Source organism: Schistocerca cancellata, chromosome 6, assembly GCF_023864275.1.
Source record: "Schistocerca cancellata isolate TAMUIC-IGC-003103 chromosome 6, iqSchCanc2.1, whole genome shotgun sequence".
Lineage (NCBI taxonomy): Eukaryota > Metazoa > Arthropoda > Insecta > Orthoptera > Acrididae > Schistocerca > Schistocerca cancellata.
In genome coordinates, this window is record NC_064631.1 from 213,099,159 (window position 1) to 213,123,518 (window position 24,360).

At 44.6% G+C, this 24,360-nt stretch overlaps 1 protein-coding gene across 1 annotated transcript in view; it reads left to right on the top strand.

The window, feature by feature from the left end:
* The window catches only part of LOC126088254 (retinal homeobox protein Rx2-like), a 263,361-nt gene that overhangs the window by 191,980 nt on the left and 47,021 nt on the right, over positions 1–24,360 (top strand). Inside the window, exons 4-5 of the mRNA XM_049906384.1 lie at positions 5,519–5,550; positions 6,251–6,478. Of these exons, the coding sequence (XP_049762341.1) occupies positions 5,519–5,550; positions 6,251–6,478 (260 nt within the window). The remainder of the gene's footprint in view (positions 1–5,518; positions 5,551–6,250; positions 6,479–24,360) is intronic.

The following is a 24,360-nucleotide window of genomic DNA, read 5'->3' on the forward strand; positions in this document are numbered from 1 at the left end:
TCGGGCATGGGTGTGTGTGATGTCCTTAGGTTAGTTACATATAAGTAGTTCTGAGTTCTAGGGGTCTGAAGACCTCAGAAGTTAAGTCCCATAGTGCTCAGAGCCATTTGAACCTTTTTGTTTCGTTCTTTGTTGACTCGTGTTGCCGGTACTGTCCTGTTTGTCATAGTCTGACGTTATCTGCCAGATACTGCTGTAGTTCGTCGGACAATATTTTATCTGTTAATATGGTCGTGTGTTGTAATCGTCATCGGCCCTCATTATTTGGAAAACATTATTTTGAAGAAGACTCCAGCTTTAGTTTCTGACACATTTCCAGACGATGTGATTCGATATGCTACATATCTGCAGCTACAGAGCTCTGAACATCGTCGTCTGCCTTGTAGATACGACGAATAACTTTTAATTAGCATTATGAAAAGTCATTAAGAATTTCTTAAATATTTCTCCCATCTCCCATCACTTCTGTATTTCACATTTCATCCAATTTCCAGTTACAAAACTTAAATACCGTTCTACGTTTAGTTCTAGCATCACTATTTTTTCTATTTGCATAGTGTTAGAGCATAAAGCGTTTCTCCGTCTCTCCAATGCTGGGAATTGTAGTAATGCGAACTACACATGCTGAAGACCTTAGGCCATCTATTTCTCATCTCGGCAACTCGGAATAAGGGATCGAAGACCATTAGTTCTGCTACCCTTTTTGTATCCTGAGCTATTTCGCGTCCTTGAAGTTATAGAATAAACGTTTTGTTTCAGTTTTTTTTTAAATGTATGTCTACGAATTAGCCTGAATTAAATCTCGATAAACGATATTAAAATTAGTTACTCTGTTGAAGGTGGTGATCTGTCATAACCAACTACCTCTACATCATTACTGCGCAAAAAACACTCCAGTGTTTGGCAGAGGTTCCCCAGAACCACTTTCAGACCATCTGTCGACTGTTCCGCTTTCGAATAGCACGTGAGAAAAATGTACCCTTAACTCTTTCTGTGTCAACTCGGATGCTCTTAATGTATTACGATAGTCATTTCACCTTATGTAGGTGGGAGTAAAAAAATAGTTTTACATGTTTGGGAACAAGTTGGTGATTGAAATTTCGTGAAAAGGCATCGTCGCAATGGAAAACGACTTTGTTTCAATATTGCCAACGCAGCTCGCTTGTCATATCCGTTACACCCTTTTCCGTATTTTACGGTAACACACAACGAGCTGTCTTTCTTTGAACTTTTCTGATGTCGTCTGTCAATCACATCTGTTAAGGATCCAATATCACGCAATAGTACTCGTGGAGAGGACGGACGAATGTTGTGTAGGCAGTCTCTTTAGTAGCTTTACTAAATCTTCTAAGGTTTTTACCAATAAATCGTTCAATACTGAAGTTCCTGCACTGCATCGTTCCTATCAACACAGGCGCTGCAATATCATATTTATCTGCCGATACGGATCAGCGAATTTTTAGTTAAATTAGTCCTCCCCATATATGGGAATTACACAATGTGGAAGTACGAGTACAGGTTGTGACACTGGAAGGACGACATGTGGAAGTTTTTAAATGAACACAGTGCGATTTGACTGTATTGTTGAATTAATTACGACCCAAGTGTCCGCCTTTTATGGCACTTTCAGGTGACACCAAGCTCAATATTATCTATAAATTAAGAAAAATATTCGCTCCCCACAAAACATCAGATGCAAAATCATAATCTTGGAAAAAGATCAGTAAATAAAAGATAATAACTTCGCACGAAATGTCAGATGTCAGATGATTTCCCACAAAATGCCAGATGTAAAATCAGTATCTATTATTTACTGATCTTTATACAAGATTATGATTTTACATCTGATATTTCGTGGAAAGCGAATATTTTTCTTAATTTATGGCCAATTTTGAGTTTGATTCCTACAACATATATTAATGACATAAACTCAATCACTTGCAAATGGCATAAAAGTCTACACCAGGGTCGTAATTAAATAAATAACGATACAGTGAAATGGTGATGTGTTCATTTAATAATCATTGTATGAGTTGTTCAGCAACATCAAAAAACTGTGGAAGTTTGTGTCCGGCTGTGAGTCGTGCACGAATAGCCAAAGCTAATAAGATGTCCGCTAGCGTAAAGTGGGGAAATCGAGGTTCAGGTCCTGATACAGGACAAATTTTCATTGTCGTCAGTCCCTTATAAATTTGATGACGTTCGTATTCGCGACTGAGAATACATTTCATGTAATAAATGTTTCACCTTCCCCACATTATTTTCTTTTTCGAGATTCTAATGTAAGTTTTTCGTAATTGTGGTCCCTAAATATAGCACCGTTTCCAGCAAGTAGATACGTTGTTTAAATCACTTATCGACTGCTTTTGATCATATGGTGACTTCAGTAGAAAGGAAACGACGGCATCATCCGCAAGAAAATCTAAGAGGGCTGCTCAAATTGTTTGCTACGGATTAAGATTCAAATCGTTCAAATGGCTCTAAGCACTATGGGACTTAACATCTGAGGTCATCAGTCCCCTAGAACTTAGAACTACTAAAACCTAACTAACCTAAGGACATGACACACATCCATACCTGAGGCAGGATTCGAACCTGTGGCCGTAGCAGCAGCACGGTTCCGGACAGAAGCCTCTAGAACTGCTCGGCCACAGCGGCCGGCTGCTATAGATTAACAGTAGCGGGGGGAGTAAAACACTTTCTTGGCCACTCCTGTTATCACATAGCTTTCATTGGATGACTTCGCTTCAGTTACTATAAACTTCACACGTCTGACAATGAATTAAGAGCCCTGTTGCACAACTGAGACCAGCGATCTTGAAACTTCGAAAGTTTTTGAATGAAGCTCTCGAGTATAATCTAATTACAGAACGCAGAGTGCGTCGTGATAACCTCATGCACTTACTGTTTTAAAGTGTACAGTGGGTAGTTACCGTAAACACACAGCAGAGATGAATTTTGCCACGCTCTCAGCCTAATGGAAGCCTTTCGATTTCATCTCACCTCAGCGGCTTGCTTGTCACGTTCGTAGTATATTTACTCAGGTGTTTTCCGTTTTGGCACCAGAACCTCTCCACGGCAGAAAAAAACCCAGTGGTCACTGTGAATCGAGTTCGATAAATCCAGTATAAGTTACTGACAACTACATTCACTAGGTCCTGTACAGCGCGGTCCTAAATTGTATATCAGAAATGCAACTACAGGTAGAGGGGACCGAAATAAGCAGATGTCGTATAGGAATGTGTGTGCGGCAACGCCGCCTTGATCCGGTAGACAGCGCTGATGAGTACGACGTATAAAAGCGCTTCGCTAGCTGGATTCATAATTTCCCGCACGGATTCGAGCAGCCTGCTTCGTTTCACCAACGTAGAACTGGACGACATGAGTTTCATGTATGCGGCTGCACAAGGAAATGGATTACCTGCGCAAAGGATAAACAGGGAGCGAATCAGCCGGATCACCGAACATTCGAGCGTCTTCATCGGGAGTTACGCACGAGTGGATCTTTTTCTGTGTTTCCAGGCACGGAACTTGTTGGGTCTTGCCCACTCGTCTCGGGTAGGGTGCCTAAGGGAGCTGCGTTCCCGGAACGCTATACAACAATTCAAGCAAATAACATTAGTAGTTTTATTCCTATAAAGCAGATTGACAATACTTAACTTTAATGTACAAAGGTGTCGAAAGCGATGGGTGGCATGAAACATAAATCCGAATCCTTACTATACACAATGTTCAAACAAGCCATGGATATGGGCCGTGCGGGGTATCCGCGCAGTGTCAAGCGGCTTGTGACGGTCCGCGCGGCTCCCCCCGTCGGAGGTTAGTGTCCTTCGTCGGGCATGGGTGTGTGTGTTGTCATTAGCGTAAGTTAGTTTGTTAGCTCAAGTGGTGCGTAAGCTTAGGGACCGATGACCGAAGCAGTTTGGTCCCATAAGACCTTACCACAAATTCCAATTTCAAAAATGGATATGGCTCACTACAATTCGATGTCGTAGCACTCTCTGCGAGCCCGTGCTAATACTCCATTAATGTCCGGTCGAAGCTGGCAGGAGCTGCACTTACATTCACTTCTTGCAGGTGTCGCTCCTGTTATGGCGCTGTTCTAAACAGCGCACCATTGGCCTACGTCGTTTCACCGCCTCCTCTGGTCTTGAGTTCCTCATCTTCGTTCCGGCGCTTGTGATTACGCCAGAACAGAACTGGCATTGGAAGATATCACAAAATTCATTAAATGGAAGAAAGTATACTAAAGAGAGTAATCCTTCGAGAAGCTCCAGAGCTGTAGGACGTGCGCTAGGTGTGAGCCATCAAATTTTGATGACTATACATGAAGAGGAATGCATCCGTGTAATTTATAGAGGTGCAGGCAATGATCCATGACGATTATCTTCCACGTCTCAGCTCTGCTCGTTGGTATCTACAGCAAAACTGCATCCAATGAAACATTCCCTACAGATGTTTTATTTACTGATTAAGCTACTTTTACGCTGTCGGGTATGTAGATCATCCGCAGTTCTCACCTGCTGGATCATGGTAATCCACATGGCACAATACATACGTCTACCAAAAAAGGTTTTCCATTAATGTGTGGGAAAGCATTGTGCACAGTAACTTAGTAGGACGGTACATCCTACCTAGCCGTTTAACTGGCCACACATACGTCATCTTCCTAGAGGAGGCCTTATCGGAACTTCTGGACGAAGCTCCCCTAGCTGTGCACAGACGAATGTGCTTCCAGCACGATGGAGCTCACAAAATTCTCCCGATTTAACCTGCTTGTATTTTTTCTTGTAGGGTCGCTCGAAAAGCCTGGTGTACGAGGGTCCAGTCATATCTGAAGATCTAGTTGTCCGCGTATCTGTTGCTGCTGGACACGTGATCGACATACCTGACGTCTTTTCTAATGTACGCCGAACCATGCGCCGTCGATGTGATTCGTGTATCACTGCTGGTGGCCGCTCTTTCGAGCACCTCTTGTAAACTATTAATAAATTTCTGATGTCACTTCTCTTTACATACCTTTCCATTTCTCTGTGATTCATACTGCTGTACACGCTAGCTCTGTACTGTGTCACTACCGCACACACATTCCTATACGAAATCTATTACACTACTGGCCATTAAAATTGCTACACCACGAAGATGACGAGCTACAGACGCGAAATTTAACCGACGGGAAGAAGATGCTGTGATATGCAAATGATTAGCTTTTCAGAGCATTCACACAAGGTTGGCGCCGGTGGCGACACCTACAACGTGCTGACATGAGGAAAGTTTCCAACCGATTACTCATGCACAAACATCAGTTGACCAGCGTTTCCTGGTGAAACGTTTTTGTGATGCCTGTTAGCAGAATATGGAATCGGTGGGTTCAGGAGGGTAATACGGAACGCCGTGCTGGATCCCAACGGCCTCGTATCACTAGCAGTCGAGATGACAGGCATCTTATCCACATGCCTGTAACGGATCGTGCAGCCACGTCTCGATCCCTGAGTCAACAGGTGGGGACGTTTGCAAGACAACAACCATCTGCACAAACAGTTCGACGACGTTTGCAGCAGCATGGACTATCCGTTCAGAGACCATGGCTGCGGTTACCCTTTACGCTACATCACAGACAGGAGCGCCTGCGATGGTGTACTCAACGACGAACCTGGGTGCACGAATGGCAAAACGTCATTTTTTCGGATGAATCCAGATTCTCTTTACAGCATCATGATGGTCGCATCCGTGTTTGGCGACATCTCGATGAACGCACATTGGAAGCGTGTATTCGTCATCGCCATACTGGCGTATCACCCGGCGTTATGGTATGGGGTGCCTTTGGTTACACGCTTCGGTCACCTCTTGTTCGCGTTGACGGCATTTTGAACAGTGGACGTTACATTTCAGATGTCTTACGACCCGTGGCTCTACCCTTCATTCGATCCCTGCGAAACCCTACATTTCAGCAGGATAATGCACGACCGCATGTTGAAGGTCCCGTACGGGCCTTTCTGGATACAGAAAATATTCGACTGCTGCCCTGGCAAGCGCATTCTCCAGATGTCTCACCAACTGAAAACGTCTGGTCAATGGTGGCCAAGCAACTGGCTTGTCACAATAAGCCAGTCACTACTCTTGATGAACTATGGTATCGTGTTGAAGCTGCATGGGCAGCTGTACCTGTACACGCCATCAAGGTGGGGATATGAAGCCGTCGGATGACTACCGTATGTCGGGTTGAGCGCTCCCACTCCGTGTTGCAGAGACGGACTGCGGCCGCGCGGAGAGCGGCTCGACGACTTCCGGAGACCTGGACGCGGCAGAGGCGGACGCCGAGGAAGCCAAGCCCCGCAAGGTGCGCCGCTCCAGGACCACCTTCACCACGTTCCAGCTGCACCAGCTGGAGCGCGCCTTCGAGAAGACGCAGTATCCGGACGTGTTCACCCGCGAGGAGCTCGCAATGCGGCTCGACCTCAGCGAGGCGCGCGTCCAGGTGAGCGCTCTACAAATTCCGTCACATATACCTGTCGCTGGAAAAATGTTTCTGCTTGAAATTTCAGAGGTCTGTAATTACATACTAGACAAAATATTTGAGTTTTTGGTTACGTTTGTACACCGTCCGTCCATAAAGTTCCGAGCCAGTTTTGTTCCTGGCGTACACAGTGTACCTCACTTTCGATACGACTGTACGTGTGAAAATCCAAACTGCAATGCCATGTCATGACGAGTTGCAGTGCTCGATCCTTTGAGTCTCAACTAGAGCCTGTAGATGAACAAAGCACTAGCATCGTTGCAGTAAGAGTCCTAGCCACGAAAGTAACACTACACGTCTGCCACTTGGCGGTGGAGCAGCGGGGAAACACAAAGTTCTGTGCTAAGTTTTGTGTTTGTGGGCGCGAATTCGCCGAATTCAACCCGGATACTGAGAGGCAGGTACCTGGTCGCTCCTCCACAACAATGGAGGCAACGAGGTCATTAGAGCCGGAGCAAAAGCTCACATTACTGAAGGATGAAGACGGAAAAAAACCGTGTCCTTTCCAAGGAACGAACCCGGCATTTACCTTAAGCGTTTTGGGGAATCAACGAAAACCTTAATTAGGATGGGCTGACACGGGTTGGAACTATCGTCGTCCCTAATCCGAATCCAGTGTGCTAGCCACTGCACTGCCACGACTGGACCCCAACAGTGCTGCAGTCCACAAAACGAAGTTTTTGGCCAGCAAACGGATTACAGTTCAGGATCACCCGCCGTACTCGCTGCATTTGGTTCCAACTGACTTCTGGTTGTACCCCAGACTCAAGCTGGGAATGGGAATTCACCATTACGATGCATCTGAGAATATCCAAGAAAATTTTACTGCAGCACTACAGGCAATTCCTAATAAGGACTACAGTGACTGTTTTAAAACACATTTAAAAAGATATCAACTGTGTATTGATTCAGGGAGAGACTGTTGTGAGTAAATACAGCGATTTTCTACATCTATAATTACACTGATCTCTGTAAATCACACTTAAGTACCTGGCAGAGTATTCATCGGAACACCTTCACAATAATGCGCTGTTATTCCAATCTCGAACTGCGCGCGGAGAAAACGAACACCCATATCTTTCCGTGCGAGCTCTGATTCACTTATTTTATTTTGATGCTCGTTTCTCCCTATATTGGTCGGCATCAACAAAATATTCTCGCACTCTGACAAGAGAGGTGGAGATTAAAATTTCGTGAGAAGATTCTGCCTTTGTTTGAATGATGTCCACCCCAAATATTGTATCATGTCAGTGACACTGTCTCCTCTGTTTCTTGATAATACAAAAAGTGCTGCTCTTCTCTGAACTTTCTCGATGTACTCCGTTAATCCTATTTCGTAAGGATCCCAGATCGCGCAGCAGTACTCCAAAACAGCATGAAGGGCAACCGCGGGTATCGTTCTTCGTGAAATGGACAGATCACAACCAACATTGCACACATAAGAAGTGGATAGTGTCTGCTCATGAGGATGTCAGTCACAACTTCTGCCACATCGGTCTTTGCATTAGCGTGAACTTGAATTTCTGTTGCGGGTGTAGCTAACAAAGAAGCAAAATTTAAATGGTGAACAACAGCTGAAATGACCAGGCAGGTCATTTTTTACGCTTTAGTGGGTCTTATTTGCTTACGTAGAGAAATATCCTTTAGTTTTATTAGAGATTTCCGTAAACCTTACATGATGGCGACACGTATGGAGTAAACTGGAGTTGCGTACACAGAAACAAGTGACATACATTATGTGACGGTACGAGACCATTTAGTTTGTCTGCAGAGGTCTTCTGTGTTCTAGTGGGATATTGTTTGCGTTTAGAATTCAGAATTGGAAACCAAGAGAAGTGAATAGCACAGCGAGCACATTTTGAAGACTTCACGGACATTGAAAGACTTGAGGAGAGATCACAAGTAGCCCAATGTAGACGGGGTAGTGAAGTGGCACATTGCCTCATTTAAGGGTGCATCGTACCTTACATGACTACAATGTTAAATTTGTTAATCTTAGGTACATTTATCTAGTAAACAGTTCACGATAATGTTATGAAATTTTTATGGCTGGTGGAGGAAGAGTCTCTCTCCCTTCACCTATTTTTGTAGATCAGGTGTTTGCATAATTATTTTTTAGAGAATTTCTGCAAGTTGTAAAATTTTTTTTACACATATTCCAGCTTCCTAATTTTTTTCCACATATTCCAGCTTCCTAATTTCTACAGTATTAAACTGAACTTCTTTTAAAAATGCATCGTTGATTTTCAGCCCAGTTTCTGTAAGTTGTTTCACTGCTCTATGATGGTAAGTTCCTGAAAAAAAGGTACCTAATCATTAAAAAAGTAAAAACTCGGGCATCTAGTTTAAAAGATGAATATAGTTTGTTAGTATCATTAGAACGTCCCTGCACCATATCCTGGGTCACCTGCATTTTCTTCATCCTCCCTGGCTCTCTTAGCATTCCTCGAGTGCATTCTTGCTTTCCTAGGTATCAGTCACTTCATACACACGGACAGCACCCAATTCGGAACATGACACCACCATATTTTCCCCAGGTTGTACGCCTAACTTTTGAAGCAGCCTAACTGTCCCCATATTTTCATCATTAAATAAATAACTGCATCATAAACACCCAAATTCAATGTGTCTTTACCTACAAATACTGTCTTAGGAATTCTAGACCACAATACAAAAATTGGTTCAAATGGCTCTGAGCACTATGCGACTTAACTTCTGAGGTTATCAGTCGCCTAGAACTAAGAATTACTTAAACCTAACTAACCTAAGGACCACACACATCCATGCCCGAGGCAGGATTCGAACCTGCGACCGTATCGGTCGCTCGGCTCCAGCACCCTAGAACCGCACGGCCACTCCGGCCGGCAGACCACAATACAGTATTAAATGATTTATGTGGATTCTGGAAGGACTTTGAAGAAGTGAATGTAGCGCGCGAACAGGGCAGCCAAGTGTGAGCACGAAATATTTTCAGAAATCACCAAATTAGGTTTTTGGAGTTCAAGAAGTTGACATAAGGCAAAAGGGGAGCGTGGGAACATGTGCTGCCCTTAAAGTAAATATAAATTGGGACTTCGTACGGGCGCTGATGACCACGCAATAGAGCGCCCCACAAGCCACACATCATCATCATCAGCGCCATTATTCTCGTCTGGGGCCAACATTATCTTAGGCGCATATACATCACTGTATGAATCATCAAAGGCATTATAATAGGGGTGTAGTCTGTAAGGATAAAATTATACAAAAAAATGGTTCAAATGGCTCTGAGCACTATGGGACTTAACATCTATGGTCATCAGTCCCCTAGAACTTAGAACTACTTAAACCTAACTAACCTAAGGACAGCACACAACACCCAGCCATCACGAGGCAGAGAAAATCCCTGACCCCGCCGGGAATCGAACCCGGGAACCCGGGCGTGGGAAGCGAGAACGCTACCGCACGACCACGAGATGCGGGCAAAATTATACAGGGATGTGGACCTGGGTTTCCTCCGACGGACGACAATGTCCATCCACGAAGTGAGTCCTACCCTCCATATTTGATTCCTAATGAGTGGAAATTTCGCTGAAGTACGCTGCATTGGGCTAAGCAAGCTCTTCCATCCATTGCTTGGGTTCTGCTCGCCTCACCTGAGTAAAAATGTGAGGGACCTGAAACGACACAATTTTCATCTCCACTGCGGCACCTTTATCTTGAGGATTAACAACTACATACGCAAATGTTGTCGAATAATCTGTCCACTGTTTTCCATCGCCAGCAGTGCTTTTAGCAATCTCTGTTATTTACAGTTTGAACAGTTACCTAGGGATGTATGCATATTTAAACACGAATGTAAATTTCATTCGCTAATTTGGTTGCAGAATCATAGATTAACGAGTAATGTAGGCAGTGACCAATGAAATATCGCACGAATCTATAGACGTAGGGAAAAAATTTTCACCGACCGATTGTGATGCTATTGCCACTATTGACCAATGAAAGAGACTATCTATATTCACACGGGCGCATATAATAGCGGACAGCATTCAGGCGTGAAGAGGCGTGTTAATTTTAGCGCAAAATTGCCCGCCTCCATTCATAAAGCGTTATGGTGTCCCCGGGCAAAATGTGATAGGGGCACTTGCGCCACGCGAACCGATTTGCGTACAATAGATTTCACGAGCGCTCTTTCGAATGACAATTGCATCATTAGCACAGATGAAATCAGTAACGACCCTTAACAATCCAATCCCGGCGATCCTGCCTGTGCCGCCGTCCTTATTACTGCCACATTGAGATCGCCGCCCACCGGGTGTTGCGCTTTGCAAAATAATCAGTACACCCTGATGTTCATCGCTTGTGGAAACTCGTCGCATCAGTAATTCGGCGGTTTTGTTGCACGTATTTCGAGATCGAATTGTGGGCTCGTCAGTGAAGACGCAGTCCTAATCATTGCTGTTGGGAAACACAAGTGTGTTATGAGAAGACCTAAACGTATTTCTTCTGAGAAAAGAAAGACAAGGAACAAAGACGAGTCGAAATAGAACATTGAAGCTCTATGGAAGAAGTCATCTAACTATCAGGAAATAGTTCCTGAATAAAGCAAACGAAACGATATACAGAAAAAAACCTTTGTGACTGAAATAATACACTAAGAGAGAAAGAGAGAGAGTGGAAGAGGGAGAGAGAGAGAGTGGGAGAGGGAGAGAGAGAGTGGAAGAGGGAGAGAGAGAGTGGAAAGAGGGAGAGAGAGAGAGTGGAAGGAGGGAGAGAGAGAGAGTGGAAGGAGGGAGAGAGAGAGAGTGAGTGGAAGGAGGGAGAGAGAGAGAGTGAGTGGAAGGAGGGAGAGAGAGAGAGTGAGTGGAAGGAGGGAGAGAGAGAGAGAGAGTGGAAGGAGGGAGAGAGAGAGAGAGTGGAAGGAGGGGGAGAGAGAGAGAGAGAGAGAGTGGAAGGAGGGAGAGAGAGAGAGAGTGGAAGGAGGGAGAGAGAGGAAGGAGGGAGAGAGAGAGAGAGAGTGGAAGGAGGGAGAGAGAGAGAGAGAGTGGAAGGAGGGAGAGAGAGAGAGAGAGTGGAAGGAGGGAGAGAGAGGAAGGAGGGAGAGAGAGGAAGGAGGGAGAGAGGGAGAGGGAGTGGGGGAGAGAGAGAGAGTGGAAGGAGGGAGAGAGAGAGAGTGGAAGAGGGAGAGAGGGAGAGAGCGAGAGGAGAGAGAGAGAGAGAGAGAGAGAGAGAGAGAGAGAGAGACGTACATGAAAAAACAGACAAATATAATTTCATAAGATCTGGATGATTTATTCAAGAGAGCCGCGCGGAGTGACAGAGCGATCTGGGACGCCATGCATGGACTATGCGGCCCCTCCCGCCGGAGGTTCGAGTTCTCCCTCGGGTGTGTGTGTTGTTCTTAGCATAAGCTTGTTTAAGTAGTGTGTAAGACTAGGGACTGAAGACCTCAGCAGTTTCGTCCCTTAGGAATTCGAACACATTTAAACATGTTTAAGAGATAGAGCTTCACAAACTGAGCAGGTAAATAACGCGTTGTCCCACCTCTGGCCCTTCTGCAAGCAGGTATTCGGCTTGGCATTGGTAGTGTTGTTGGATGTCTTCCTGAGGAATATCGTCTCAAATTCTATCCAGCTGTCCCGTTAGATCTTCAAAGCCCCGAGCTGGTTAAGGGGCTCTGCCCATAATGCCTCAAACGGTCTCAACTGGGGAAAGATCCGGAGACCTTGACGGTCAAGATAGGGTTTGGCAAGCAAGAAGACAAGCAATAGAAACTCTTGCGTAAGCGGACGGGCATTATATTGCTGAAATGTAAGCCCAGGATGACTTGCCATGAAGTTAAACAGAATGGGGCGTAGAATATCGTCGACGTACCGCTGTGCTCTCAGGGTGTAGCGGATGACAACCAAAAGGGTCCTGTGTGGAAATAAATGGCACCCCTGACCATCAATTCAGGTCGTCTGGCAGCATGGCGGGCGACAGTCAGGTTGGTATCCTGGAAGCGTCCAAGCGTCTCCAGACACGTCTTCACTGGTCATCGGGGCTAAATTCGAAGAGGAACTCATCATAGAAGACAATTCAAATCCAAACAAACCGACTACCGCCCACCGTATGGCAAGAGAACTGGGAGTGATGGTCTGTAGTGCCACTTCATAGCAGGACCGCTTCGGTACAGTGGTACGTCAACGATATTCTACGCCTTGTTTTGTGTCCCTTCATGGTACGCAATGCTGGGCTTACATTCCAGCATGATAATGTCCGTCCTCACACGGCAAGAGTTTCTACTGCTTATCTTCGTGTTTACCAAGTACATACCTTAGCCAGCAGGGCCTCTCGATCTCTCCCCAATTCAGGAAGTTTCGAGCATTATGGGCGGGGCCCTCCAAGTCGATCAATCTATGCCAAGCCGAATAACTGCTTGCATAAGGGCCAGAGGTGGAACAACGTATTATTGACATGTTTAGTTTCTGAAGTTCCTTCTCTTGAATAAACCATGCAATTTTCCTGATATTATAATCACCTGTACATGTACATCACATCTATAGATTTCCGTCCCAATCGGAGATAATTCCTTTGATTTTTCTGCCTTACATATTGAACACAAATTTGTAAACATATTTCATCTGTATGTGTAGCTAACTTCGCTCTACAGTTTCATCTGCTTTATGAGGAAACTGGTAATTTTGCCAGTGAATGATTGTCTGTTTTCAGTCCGGAACCGCGCTGCTGCTACGGTCGCGGGTTCGAATCCTGCCTCGGGCATGGATGTGTATGATGTCCTTAGCTTAGTTAGGTTTAAGAAGTTTTAAGTCTAGGGGACTGATGACCTCAGATGGTAAGTCCCATAGTGCTTAGAGCCATTTGAACCATTTGATTGTCTGTTGGAGAAACAGGACCGCCGTTGGCAACTGTCTGTTTCTCCGCTATTTTACACCATGCGTTTCCAGAGAAGACATTCGGTGCGTCGGCGGTATTAAGCTGTGTGCCATAATCTTTGGCCCAAAATGCACCGGCAAAATAAATGGCTCGCTGCAGTCCCCATTTTCACAATTTGATTGATGCACTGAACAGCGTAAATGAGACAAATTGCGCTTCATACTTTTAAAGTACTCCAAATCAATTACTTACAGCAAAGAAATATAATACCGACTGCCAATTTTCGGAAGTTAAAACATGTTACTCATTCACATCGTCCCCTCCATCCCTCGCTAGTGGGGACGTCATACTCCCACACTACTTTTACGCAAAGAGTGAGTCATGTTTATACCAAATTTGATTGAAGTTGCTCCTGACGTTTATAATTTACGCTGCTATATTACCCCTTTTCACCCCGATGCCTCTGCCATAATGATACCAGGGTTGTCTTACTGTCACAGTAATTTTTTTACGGATTATAAGTGATAGTTGCGTCAGTTTTGGAAGATATTCCTTCAGGAGAGATATTGACATGTTACTTGCTTGAAGACCCCCTACCACGCACCCCCCCCCCCCCCTCTTTCCGTCCCCAAGCTGTAGGAGTGAAACGTGATCGAGACCGCCTCCAAGAAGTCTAGCGGTCCCTGAAACTATGGAATTGGACCTAATGTCGGTCGTTATCGAATATTTTTGCATGTCACATCTTCTCAACCCCATCCGCACGAGTTGTTAGGCTATATTATCCCACGATAATTTGACGCAAATAAGAGTCAATACGAACAAATTTTTATTGGCATTCCTTCAGATGTTCCTCACTTTAGTTTCTCTGTCGTTTCCCTTTCACTCCCATACCTATGGGTTGACGGGACTCGTATCCCCACATAAACTTTCCTGGGCGTGTGCCAAAGTTTCATTGTAATGGGATAAATGGCATAGGAACGCATAGAAGCAGCACAAAGAAGCACTCATTTTTTTATGTATTAGGTTAGATACTTGCAGCATTTTTCCTCAGTTGATACTTCAATTATACCTCATCACGTAAATAGGAAAAAAATCGGTTTTTTACAACTGAATGTTTTATAAGTGCCTACCATATCTGTTTCGCTTATTCATGCGAAGCATTATCTTTTATGTCCACGCATTTTTCCGTGTATACTAGGTGCTCATTCGGCACCGACCGACCGCTGTGTCATCCTATGCTTATGGCGTAATAGTATGCAGTATGGAGGGGCGTGGGGACAGCAAATCAGTCTCTTGGCAGTTTGCAGCGTAGTCCTGTTTACCTGTGTGGCCCACAATGGATTTACAGTCACATACCTTAACTGGCCTTAGAGGTTGACTGAACTACCGTTTATGGCCAACTCGAGACTTATTATTATTATTATTATTATTATTATTATTTCTTTCTATTCTCAGACGTTATGTCTGGTCAAAAATGGACAGTGACGCGGACCTTGATCAAGCGTGACTTCCTTTTAACTGTACGGTATATGTTATATTGCATTTAGGAACTTTCGGGTCATTGAACATGTATCAATAATTACAGATTTTTGTAGTTGTATATATATGTTTGGATGTAGCTGTATTGCATTGATGTACTGGTGGATATTGTGAGGTATGACTCCTGTAGTTGATAGTATAATTGGTATAATGTCGACTTTATCCTGATGCCACATGTCCTTGACTTCCTCAGCCAGTTGGATGTATTTTTCAATTTTTTCTCCTGTTTTCTTCTGTATATTTGTTGTTGGGTATAGATATTTCAATTAGTTGTGTTAATTTCTTCTTTTTATTGGTGAGTATGACGTCAGGTTTGTTATGTGGTGTTGTTTTATCTGTTATAATCGTTCTGTTCCAGTATAATTTGTATTCATCATTCTCCAGTACATTTTGTGGTGTGTACTTGTATGTGGGAACGTGTTGTTTCATTAGTTTATGTTTTATAGCAAGTTGTTGATGTATTATTTTTGCTACATTGTCATGTCTTCTGGGGTATTCTGTATTTGCTAGTATTGTACATCCGCTTGTGATGTGATCTACTGTTTCTATTTGTTGTTTGCAAAGTCTGCATTTATCTGTTGTGGTATTGGGATCTTTAATAATATGCTTGCTGTAATATCTGGTGTTTATTGTTTGATCCTGTATTGCAATCATGAATCCTTCCGTCTCACTGTATATATTGCCTTTTCTTAGCCATGTGTTGGATGCGTCTTGATCTATGTGTGGCTGTGTTAGATGATACGGGTGCTTGCCATGTAGTGTTTTCTTTTTCCAATTTACTTTCTTTGTATCTGTTGATGTTATGTGATCTAAAGGGTTGTAGAAGTGGTTATGAAATTGCAATGGTGTAGCTGATGTATTTATATGAGTGATTGCTTTGTGTATTTTGCTAGTTTCTGCTCGTTCTAGAAAGAATTTTCTTAAATTATCTACCTGTCCATAATGTAGGTTATTATTATTATTATTTACGCACAGATAAGCGGTTAGCCGCATACTACACTCCCTTGCTGCTCTATACTATGATGATGACTGTTAGAGTACAGTAACCTAACATTGGAGTGACACAAAAGATCACATGTGACAAACGAAAGATTAACACCGTCCTTTTCTTCTCATTTATTGACTTTAGAGTCGTGCCCCTTAAGCCATCTGAATAGTAATGTCAGTTATGACGGTACGGCCGGCCGGAGTTGGCGAGCGGTTCTAGGCGCTACAGTCTGGAGCCGCGGGACCGCTACGGTCGCAGGTTCGAATCCTACCTCGGGCATGGATGTGTGTGATGTCCTTAGGTTTGTTAGGTTTAAGTAGTTCTAAGTTCTAGGGGACTGATGACCTCAGCAATTAAGTCCCATAGTGCTCAGAGCCGTTTGGACCATTATGACGGTACGAAGGTATGGACAAGACACAACACCCAGTAATCAAGCGGAGAGACTCTCCAGCCCGGCCAGTAATCGTACCCGATCCTCTTCGCCCCTTCGTTCAGCATTCCGCCGCGCTGTCCTCGCAGCTACAGAGGCGGAGGAACACAGTTCTTGAAGTGTAGCAGTCACATCAACACGAAAAATGATGAGCACATTAACTATTGGAGGTCATACAGTTCGTAGTTGTCACAGTGAGCGTTATTCAAGTTTAGCACAGTTTCTGATACTGGTTACATACTACCTGTCCAATCAATCGTTGAAAAGTCACTAAATTATATAGTGATCTTCAAAATGGTTCAAATGACTCTGAGCGCTATGGGACTTAACATCTACGGTCATCAGTCCCCTAGAACTTAGAACTACTTAAACCTAACGGCAGCACACAACACCCAGCCACCATGAGGCAGAGAAAAATCCCTGACCCCGCCGGGAATCGAACCCGGGAACCCGGGCGTGGGAAGCGAGAACGCTACCGCACGACCACGAGATGCGGGCTAATGATCTTCCAGAATTGAAATTTAGTTAAAACTCAACAAAATGTACGGCCTGTAATGTGTGCCAACTCGTGTGCGGTATGTTTTTGTAGGCAGATCTTACTCGTTTCATGACCTCCCGCAGACTGAATAAAATCTTCCAGCAGTCTCTCTTTTATAAGTTTCAATAATTAAAATTATAGTTAGATGTTGTTGTTTGCTCCATTTTCGTAAGTTGCAATCAAGGATTTATTTTCCTGATTAACTGTATAGAGGAGAGATATTCGTTTTAGCTACAACTTTCATATACGGCAATAAGTTCTATTGGCCAATGGTTTTGCCGCAGTGGTAACACCTGTTCCCGACAGAACAACGACGTTATGCGCTGTCGGGCTGGACTAGCACTTGGATGGGTGACCAAACGGTCTGCCGAGTGCTGTTGGCAAGCGGGGTGCACTCAGCCCTTGTGAGGCAAACTTAGGAGCTACTTGATCGATAAGTAGCGGCCGGGAGAGCGGTATGCCGACCACATGGCCCTCCTTACCCGCATCCAGTGACACCCGCGGCGGTCGGTACCGTTGGGCCTTCATGGTCTGTTCGGGCGGAGTTTAGTTTTAATAAATTATATTGGCCGGCCGCGGTGACCGAGCGGTTCTAGGCGCTTCAGTCCGGAACCGCACGACTGCTACGGGCGCAGACTCGAATCCTGCCTCAGGCATGGATGTGTGTGATGTCCTTAGGTTTAAGTAATTCTAACTTCTAGGAGACTGATGACCTCAGATGTTAAGGGCCATAGTGCTCAGAGCCATCTGAACCATCTAAAATTCTATATAATTATTCTGTCTCAAATACGGGATTCCGTTTCAGTGACAATGTTTCAGTTAAGAAGACTGTTGGGTAGACTGGTCGCCTGGGGCAAGTCTTTTTAGTTGACGCCATTTCTGAGTCTTACGTCTCGATGAGGAAGAAAGAATTATGAAGAGAACACAACACCCACTCCCCGAGCAGAGAAAATCTCCGATCCTGCCGGGAATCGAGCCCTGTCCCCTTGCCTGCCATTCTGCTGAGCTGACCACTCAGCTATGGAGACGGACAGATGCACGTAGAACAGGTTTCCAATTGATAGGTCACAGTTAAACTTCTGATTGCACTTACGTATACTGTACTGCAGCGCACTGCAGATGTTCTTGATCTTGAACAGCACTCCAGAAGTCATTTGTAAACGTACGCCGTGATTAGTCAGCCGATTACGGCCCACAAAGAAAGGTAGGCCGTGGCACGTAGAACACAGCACGTGATACTGTTGATCTTAAGGGTGCCGGCAACCGTCTCCGGAGGGGAGTGAGTAACTATCTCATACGAGTTTATAATAAGTCTTTAATGTACGTTTAAATGGATGCAAGGTCTCTATAGAAAAAGACAAAATTAAGACTTTTAGTGGGTACCTGTTCGTTGGCATACAGATTTACCGCGGGCTTTGCACGCAGCCGGGCATTCGCGACGTATGGCGTACAAGGCGACGCGAGGCCCACGAGAAAGACAGGCCGCGGCGCGTACGTCACGAAGGTAGTCCTGCACTCTCTCGCTCGTTCAAATCAGCAGACAAACCACTTTTCTACACCTGTTAACTCGAAACTAGGCGTGCCCGTACAAACGAAAACTGAATCTTGTACTGGAATCCGCTATTATAGAATCTTACTGCTATTAGTTCTATTATGATGGGAAGTCGATGGGCCTACTTATAATTTGTTAAGGCTGTACTGGCGTACAATAAAATAAAATCATGCTAAAAACATTATCAGTTGCATAAGGCACCACTTCCAGCACGTAATGAGTACTGTTAAGCAGAAGAGACTAAATGCTATAAACAAGCCATTATACCATTTATATCGAGTAATGATCTAAAATTAAATTTTGGTGTGGTACTGTTAATCAGTAAGACTTCATAATAGCAGATTCCAGTTGAAGATGCAATTCTCGTTAGTACTTACACGCCAGGTGCGCGTTAACAGGTTTAGAAACACAATTTGTCTGCTGAGCTGAGCGAGCGAGTGAGTTCAGGACTACCTTCGTGACGTACGCGCCGCGGCCTGTCTTTCTCGTGGGCCTCGAAGGCGACGAAAGTGACGTCACCAAAGCGACCAGGATTGGTTCTCTGACGGGTTGGTGATTTTCTCTGCCGGGTGACTGGCTGTTGTCCTCATGTTCGTATCGTCGCAACTGTTGAGGCGTCTGTATAGGCACGTTCCGAAAGCCGAATAGGCGTACAAATAAAGTTTGTTGCGGGTTTCATTACAGTAGCATCACACGCGTCTAGGTCGTAAGGCTTTCTGCCTCGGGCCTCAGGTTTCGCATGCAGGGAGCGCCTGCGACAATTCGACAACAGCGGTCAGCAGCGCCGCCTCCTCGCTGGCGCCAGTGACCGCCAGCTGCTGGCCGCCGGCTCCATTGTCCGGCTTCGCCCCGTCTCCCCAGGCGGACCCTTACCGACCTGGAAGGCCACCCGCTCCCGAGCTGTAGCTGCCTTGTTTGCAGTTGGCCGAGCGCGCCCAAGAGGATTAAAATTGCACTAATGCCCTGCTAATTCACTGTGCGGCGGCCCTTGGCAAATTACCCTGAATGCGCGACGCGACTCTCGGCCCCGGGGTCTGGCTGTAATTGCTACAAGAAGGCCCGCTAATGTGCGCAGCGCGGGGCGTTGTTGTGTGCGCTAATGCCCCCAGTGTGGAGGCCGGATTACGTAATGGCGCCAGTTAGCGGCGAAAGCCGAAAAGCTGCCTACCGCTGCCCGCCCCCCCCCCCCCCCTCCCCCCTCCAAAACCCTCTCGCGCTCTTATTAGTCCAATCTCGCAGGCGGCCCTTACCGTCCGACTCGAGGCGAAAGTAATCCCGTCCGACCCGCACGGAACGTTGAAAGGAATTTTCTTCCTGCTAGTTTCTCTCCCTGTGTGGAATTACCTTGTTGGACGCCCTTCCGCTGCTGAGAACAGTGCTCCAACATTCGGTACTGTCGGAAACCGTTACTGTGAGTACTGCTAAGATGGTAAGTGTTCCGAATTTCACTTACTAACTACCACCTATTATGGCGCACAAAATGGTTCAAATGGCTCTGAGCACTATGGGACATCTGAGATCATCGGTCCCCTAGAACTTAGAACTACTTAAACCTAACTAACCTAAGGACATCACACACATCCATGCCCGAGGCAGGATTCGAACCTGCGATCGTAGGGGTCGCGCGGTTTCTGACTGAAGCGCCTAGAACCGCTTCACCTCAACGGCCGGCTATGGAGCACACATTTAGTTCTTGCATACGCTCAAGAAAATTTCCTAGCTTACACTCAGCTTCGACAGGATGGCCATAAACCTATCGGAAACTGTCAGGGACTGTCATGCTACGGGTATCATGTAAATATCAGGGAATTCCATAAAGTATCAGCATTTTTTTTTGCGGCTACTCGGTATCCTTTTTTTAATTACAGCAGAGAGGGGTAACTTCGTGCCAGCACGTACCATGCACTCTACACTGAAGAGCCACAGAAACTAGTACACCTGCCTAATATCGTGTAGTGACCCGGCAAGCAGGCGGAAGTGCCGCAACACGACGTGGCATGGACTCGACTCACGTCTGAAGTAGTGCTGGAGGAAACTGACACCATGAATAATACAGGGCGGGCCATAAATCCGTAAGAGTACGCGAGGGGGTGGAGATCTCTTTTGAGAAGCACGTTGCAAGGCGTCCCATATATGCTCAATGATATTCATGTCTGGGGAGTTTGGTGGCCATCGGAAGAGTGTTCCTGGAGCCAGTCCGTAGCAATTCTGGACGTGTGTCGTGTTACGTTGTCCTGCTGGAATTTCCCAAATCCGTCGGAATGCTCAATGGACATGAATCGATGCAAGTGACCAGACAGGTTGCTGACGTACATGTCACCTGCCAGAGTCGTATCTAGACGCGTTAGCGGTCCTATATCACTCCAACTGCACACGCACCACACCATTACAGAGCCTCCATCAGCTTGAACAGTCCTTTTCCTTCGATATGCTGACTTCCTTCCATGTTTCAACGTTGGAACTGATCGCTCTTAGCTGCGGCGCACTGTTCTGTTTATAGGAACAACGTATTGCGCATACAGCGCCATCTGTTAGCAGCTTTTCGAACTATTTAGAAACTTCTGTATAAATTTCTTACAGTATTGACAATGAACATACCGTTTGCTGCACTTGTCTTTGTATCATAGTATTCGAGATGTTTAATTTTGAAATCAGGGACTCATGCACTAGACACCCTGTATGTGTATAGACTGTTACAAATCAAAATGTGGGTCATCCTTATGATGATACGCAACAAAGTGACGTGGATTGATGTGGATGCGGGTGCAATGTGAGACAGATGATAAAATGTTGAAATGAATTCCTAAGGGACTAAACTGCTGAGGTCATCCGTCCCTAGACTTACACACTACTTAAACTAACATACGCTAAGAATAAAACACACACACACACACACACACACACACACACACCCATGCCCGAGGAAGGACTCGGACGTCTGGCAGGAGGGGCCGCGCAATCCATGACGTGGCGCCTTAAACCACGCCGCCACTTCGCGCGTCGACGGGTAATTGTGGCTGTTTGAATGGCCTGCTACAATCACGCCTTCTGCAAGTTTATCCTCATTAATGAGTTTCCCATCTCAGAGGTGACCGCCTCATCTGTGATGAATACAGCTTAATACCACAAAAAAAAAACTAACCCACTGACAAATCAATATACCACCACAACTAGCAGGAATTGCTTGTTGGAGTGGGCCAATACACAAATACGTTGCACTAATATTACACATTTATTTTGCTGAAACCGTCAAAGTATCTTAATTTGTATTTTTCACAGCCATATTGCATTAGGAATTATTTGCTGAAACCAAGACTTATTTAAGATATAATACCATAAAAACGTAGTAGTTTGACTATATGACAAGAAATAATTTTATTGAACATTACTTTGTCTTCTTGAAAAATAATTATTAAAGTGTAAATTCACTAAATCGCATAGGTTCAAAAAACTTTTAGAACGAGGATGGATACCAACATGGCTCTACATATCAAACCTGGGCTTGACATTAACCAGTATGAACAGATTCAAAGCTTTGCCTGGCTGAACTTAGTCCACGTCTTAACAAGACAAAGAAGATTAACATTAGACGGAATCTGGAAAATAAGGAATGTAAAAATCACTCAGTAATCATACTAACCCTCACAGGAAGCAACTTGTAATTCATGCAGCTGACACAACTTACACATTAATAACTTATCAAGTAAACCCACTTAAGCTGATAACGTACTAAATTAAACATACAGTAGCTCTGCTAATACTACCCTGGGAGCTTTCCTTCGTTTGCCAAATAACCCAACCGCTCACAGCCACCCAGTAATACTGTTGTTGTGGTCTTCAGTCCTGAGAATGGTTTGATGCAGCTCTCCATGCTACTCTATCCTGTGCAAGCTTCTTCATCTCCCAGTATCTACTGCAACCTACATCCTTCTGAATCTGCTTAGTGTATTCATCTCTTGGTCTCCCTCTACGATTTTTACCCTCCACACTGCCCTCAAATGCTAAATTTGTGATCCCTTGATGCCTCAAAACATGTCCTACCAACCGATCCCTTCTCCTAGTCAAGTTGTGCCACAAACTTCTCTTCTCCCCAATCCTATTCAATACCTCCTCATTAGTTACGTGATCTACCCACCTTATCTTCAGCATTCTTCTGTAGCACCACATTTCGAAAGCTTCTATTCTCTTCTTGTCCAAACTAGTTATCGTCCATGTTTCACTTCCATACATGGCTACACTCCATACAAATACTTTCAGAAACGACTTCCTGACACTTAAATCTATACTCGATGTTAACAAATTCCTCTTCTTGAGAAACGCTTTCCTTGCCATTGCCAGTCTACATTTTATATCCTCTCTACTTCGACCATCATCGGTTATTTTACTCCCTAAATAGCAAAACTCCTTTACTACTTTAAGTGTCTCATTTCCTAATCTAATTCCCTCAGCACCACCCGACTTAATTTGACTACATTCCATTATCCTCGTTTTGCTTTTGTTGATGTTCATCTTATATCCTCCTTTCAAGACACTGTCCATTCCGTTCAACTGCTCTTCCAAGTCCTTTGCTGTCTCTGACAGAATTACAATGTCATCGGCGAACCTCAAAGTTTTTATTTCTTCTCCATGAATTTTAATACCTACTCCGAATTTTTCTTTTGTTTCCTTTACTGCTTGCTCAATATACAGATTGAATAACATCGGGGAGAGGCTACAACCCTGTCTTACTCCTTTCCCAACCACTGCTTCCCTTTCATGCCCCTCGACTCTTATAACTGCCATCTGGTTTCTGTACAAACTGTAAATAGCCTTTCGCTCCCTGTATTTTACCCCTTCCACCTTCAGAATTTGAAAGAGAGTATTCCAGTTAACATTGTCAAAAGCTTTCTCTAAGTCTACAAATGCTAGAAACGTAGGTTTGCCTTTTCTTAATCTTTCTTCTAAGATAAGTCGTAAGGTCAGTATTGCCTCACGTGTTCCAACATTTCTACGGAATCCAAACTGATCTTCCCCGCGGTCGGCTTCTACCAGTTTTTCCATTCGTCTGTAAAGAATTCGCGTTAGTATTTTGCAGCTGTGACTTATTAAACTGATAGTTCGGTAATTTTCACATCTGTCAACACCTGCTTTCTTTGGGGTTGGAATTATTATATTCTTCTTGAAGTCTGAGGGTATTTCGCCTGTCTCATACATCGTGCTCACCAGATGGTAGAGTTTTGTCATGACTGGCTCTCCCGAGGCCATCAGTAGTTCAAATGGAATGTTGTCTACTCCCGGGGCCTTGTTTCGATTCAGGTCTTTCCGTGCTCTGTCGAACTCTTCACGCAGTATCGTATCTTCCATTCTATCTTCATCTACATCCTCTTCCATTTCCATAATATTGTCCTCAAGTACATCGCCCTTGTATAAACCCTCTATATACTCCTTCCACCTTTCTACCTTCCCTTCTTTGCTTAGAACTGGGTTGCCATCTGAGGTCTTGATGTTCATACAAGTGGTTCTCTTCTCTCTAAAGGTCTCTTTAATTTTCCTGTAGGCAGAATCTATCTTACCCCTAGTGAGACAAGCCTCTACATCCTTACATTTGTCCTCTAGCCATCCCTGCTTAGCCATTTTGCACTTCCTGTCGATATCATTTTTGAGACGTTTGTATTCCTTTTTGCCTGCTTCATTTACTGCATTTTTATATTTTCTCCTTTCATCAATTAAATTCAATATTTCTTCTGTTACCCAAGGATTTCTATTAGCCCTCGTCTTTTTACCTACTTGATCCTCTGCTGCCTTCACTACTTCATCCCTCAGAGCTACCCATTCTTCTTCTACTGTATTTCTTTCCCCCATTAGCGTCAATTGTTCCCTTGTGCTCTCCCTGAAACTCTCTACAACCTCTGGTTCTTTCAGTTTATCCAGGTCCCATCTCCTTAAATTCCCACCTTTT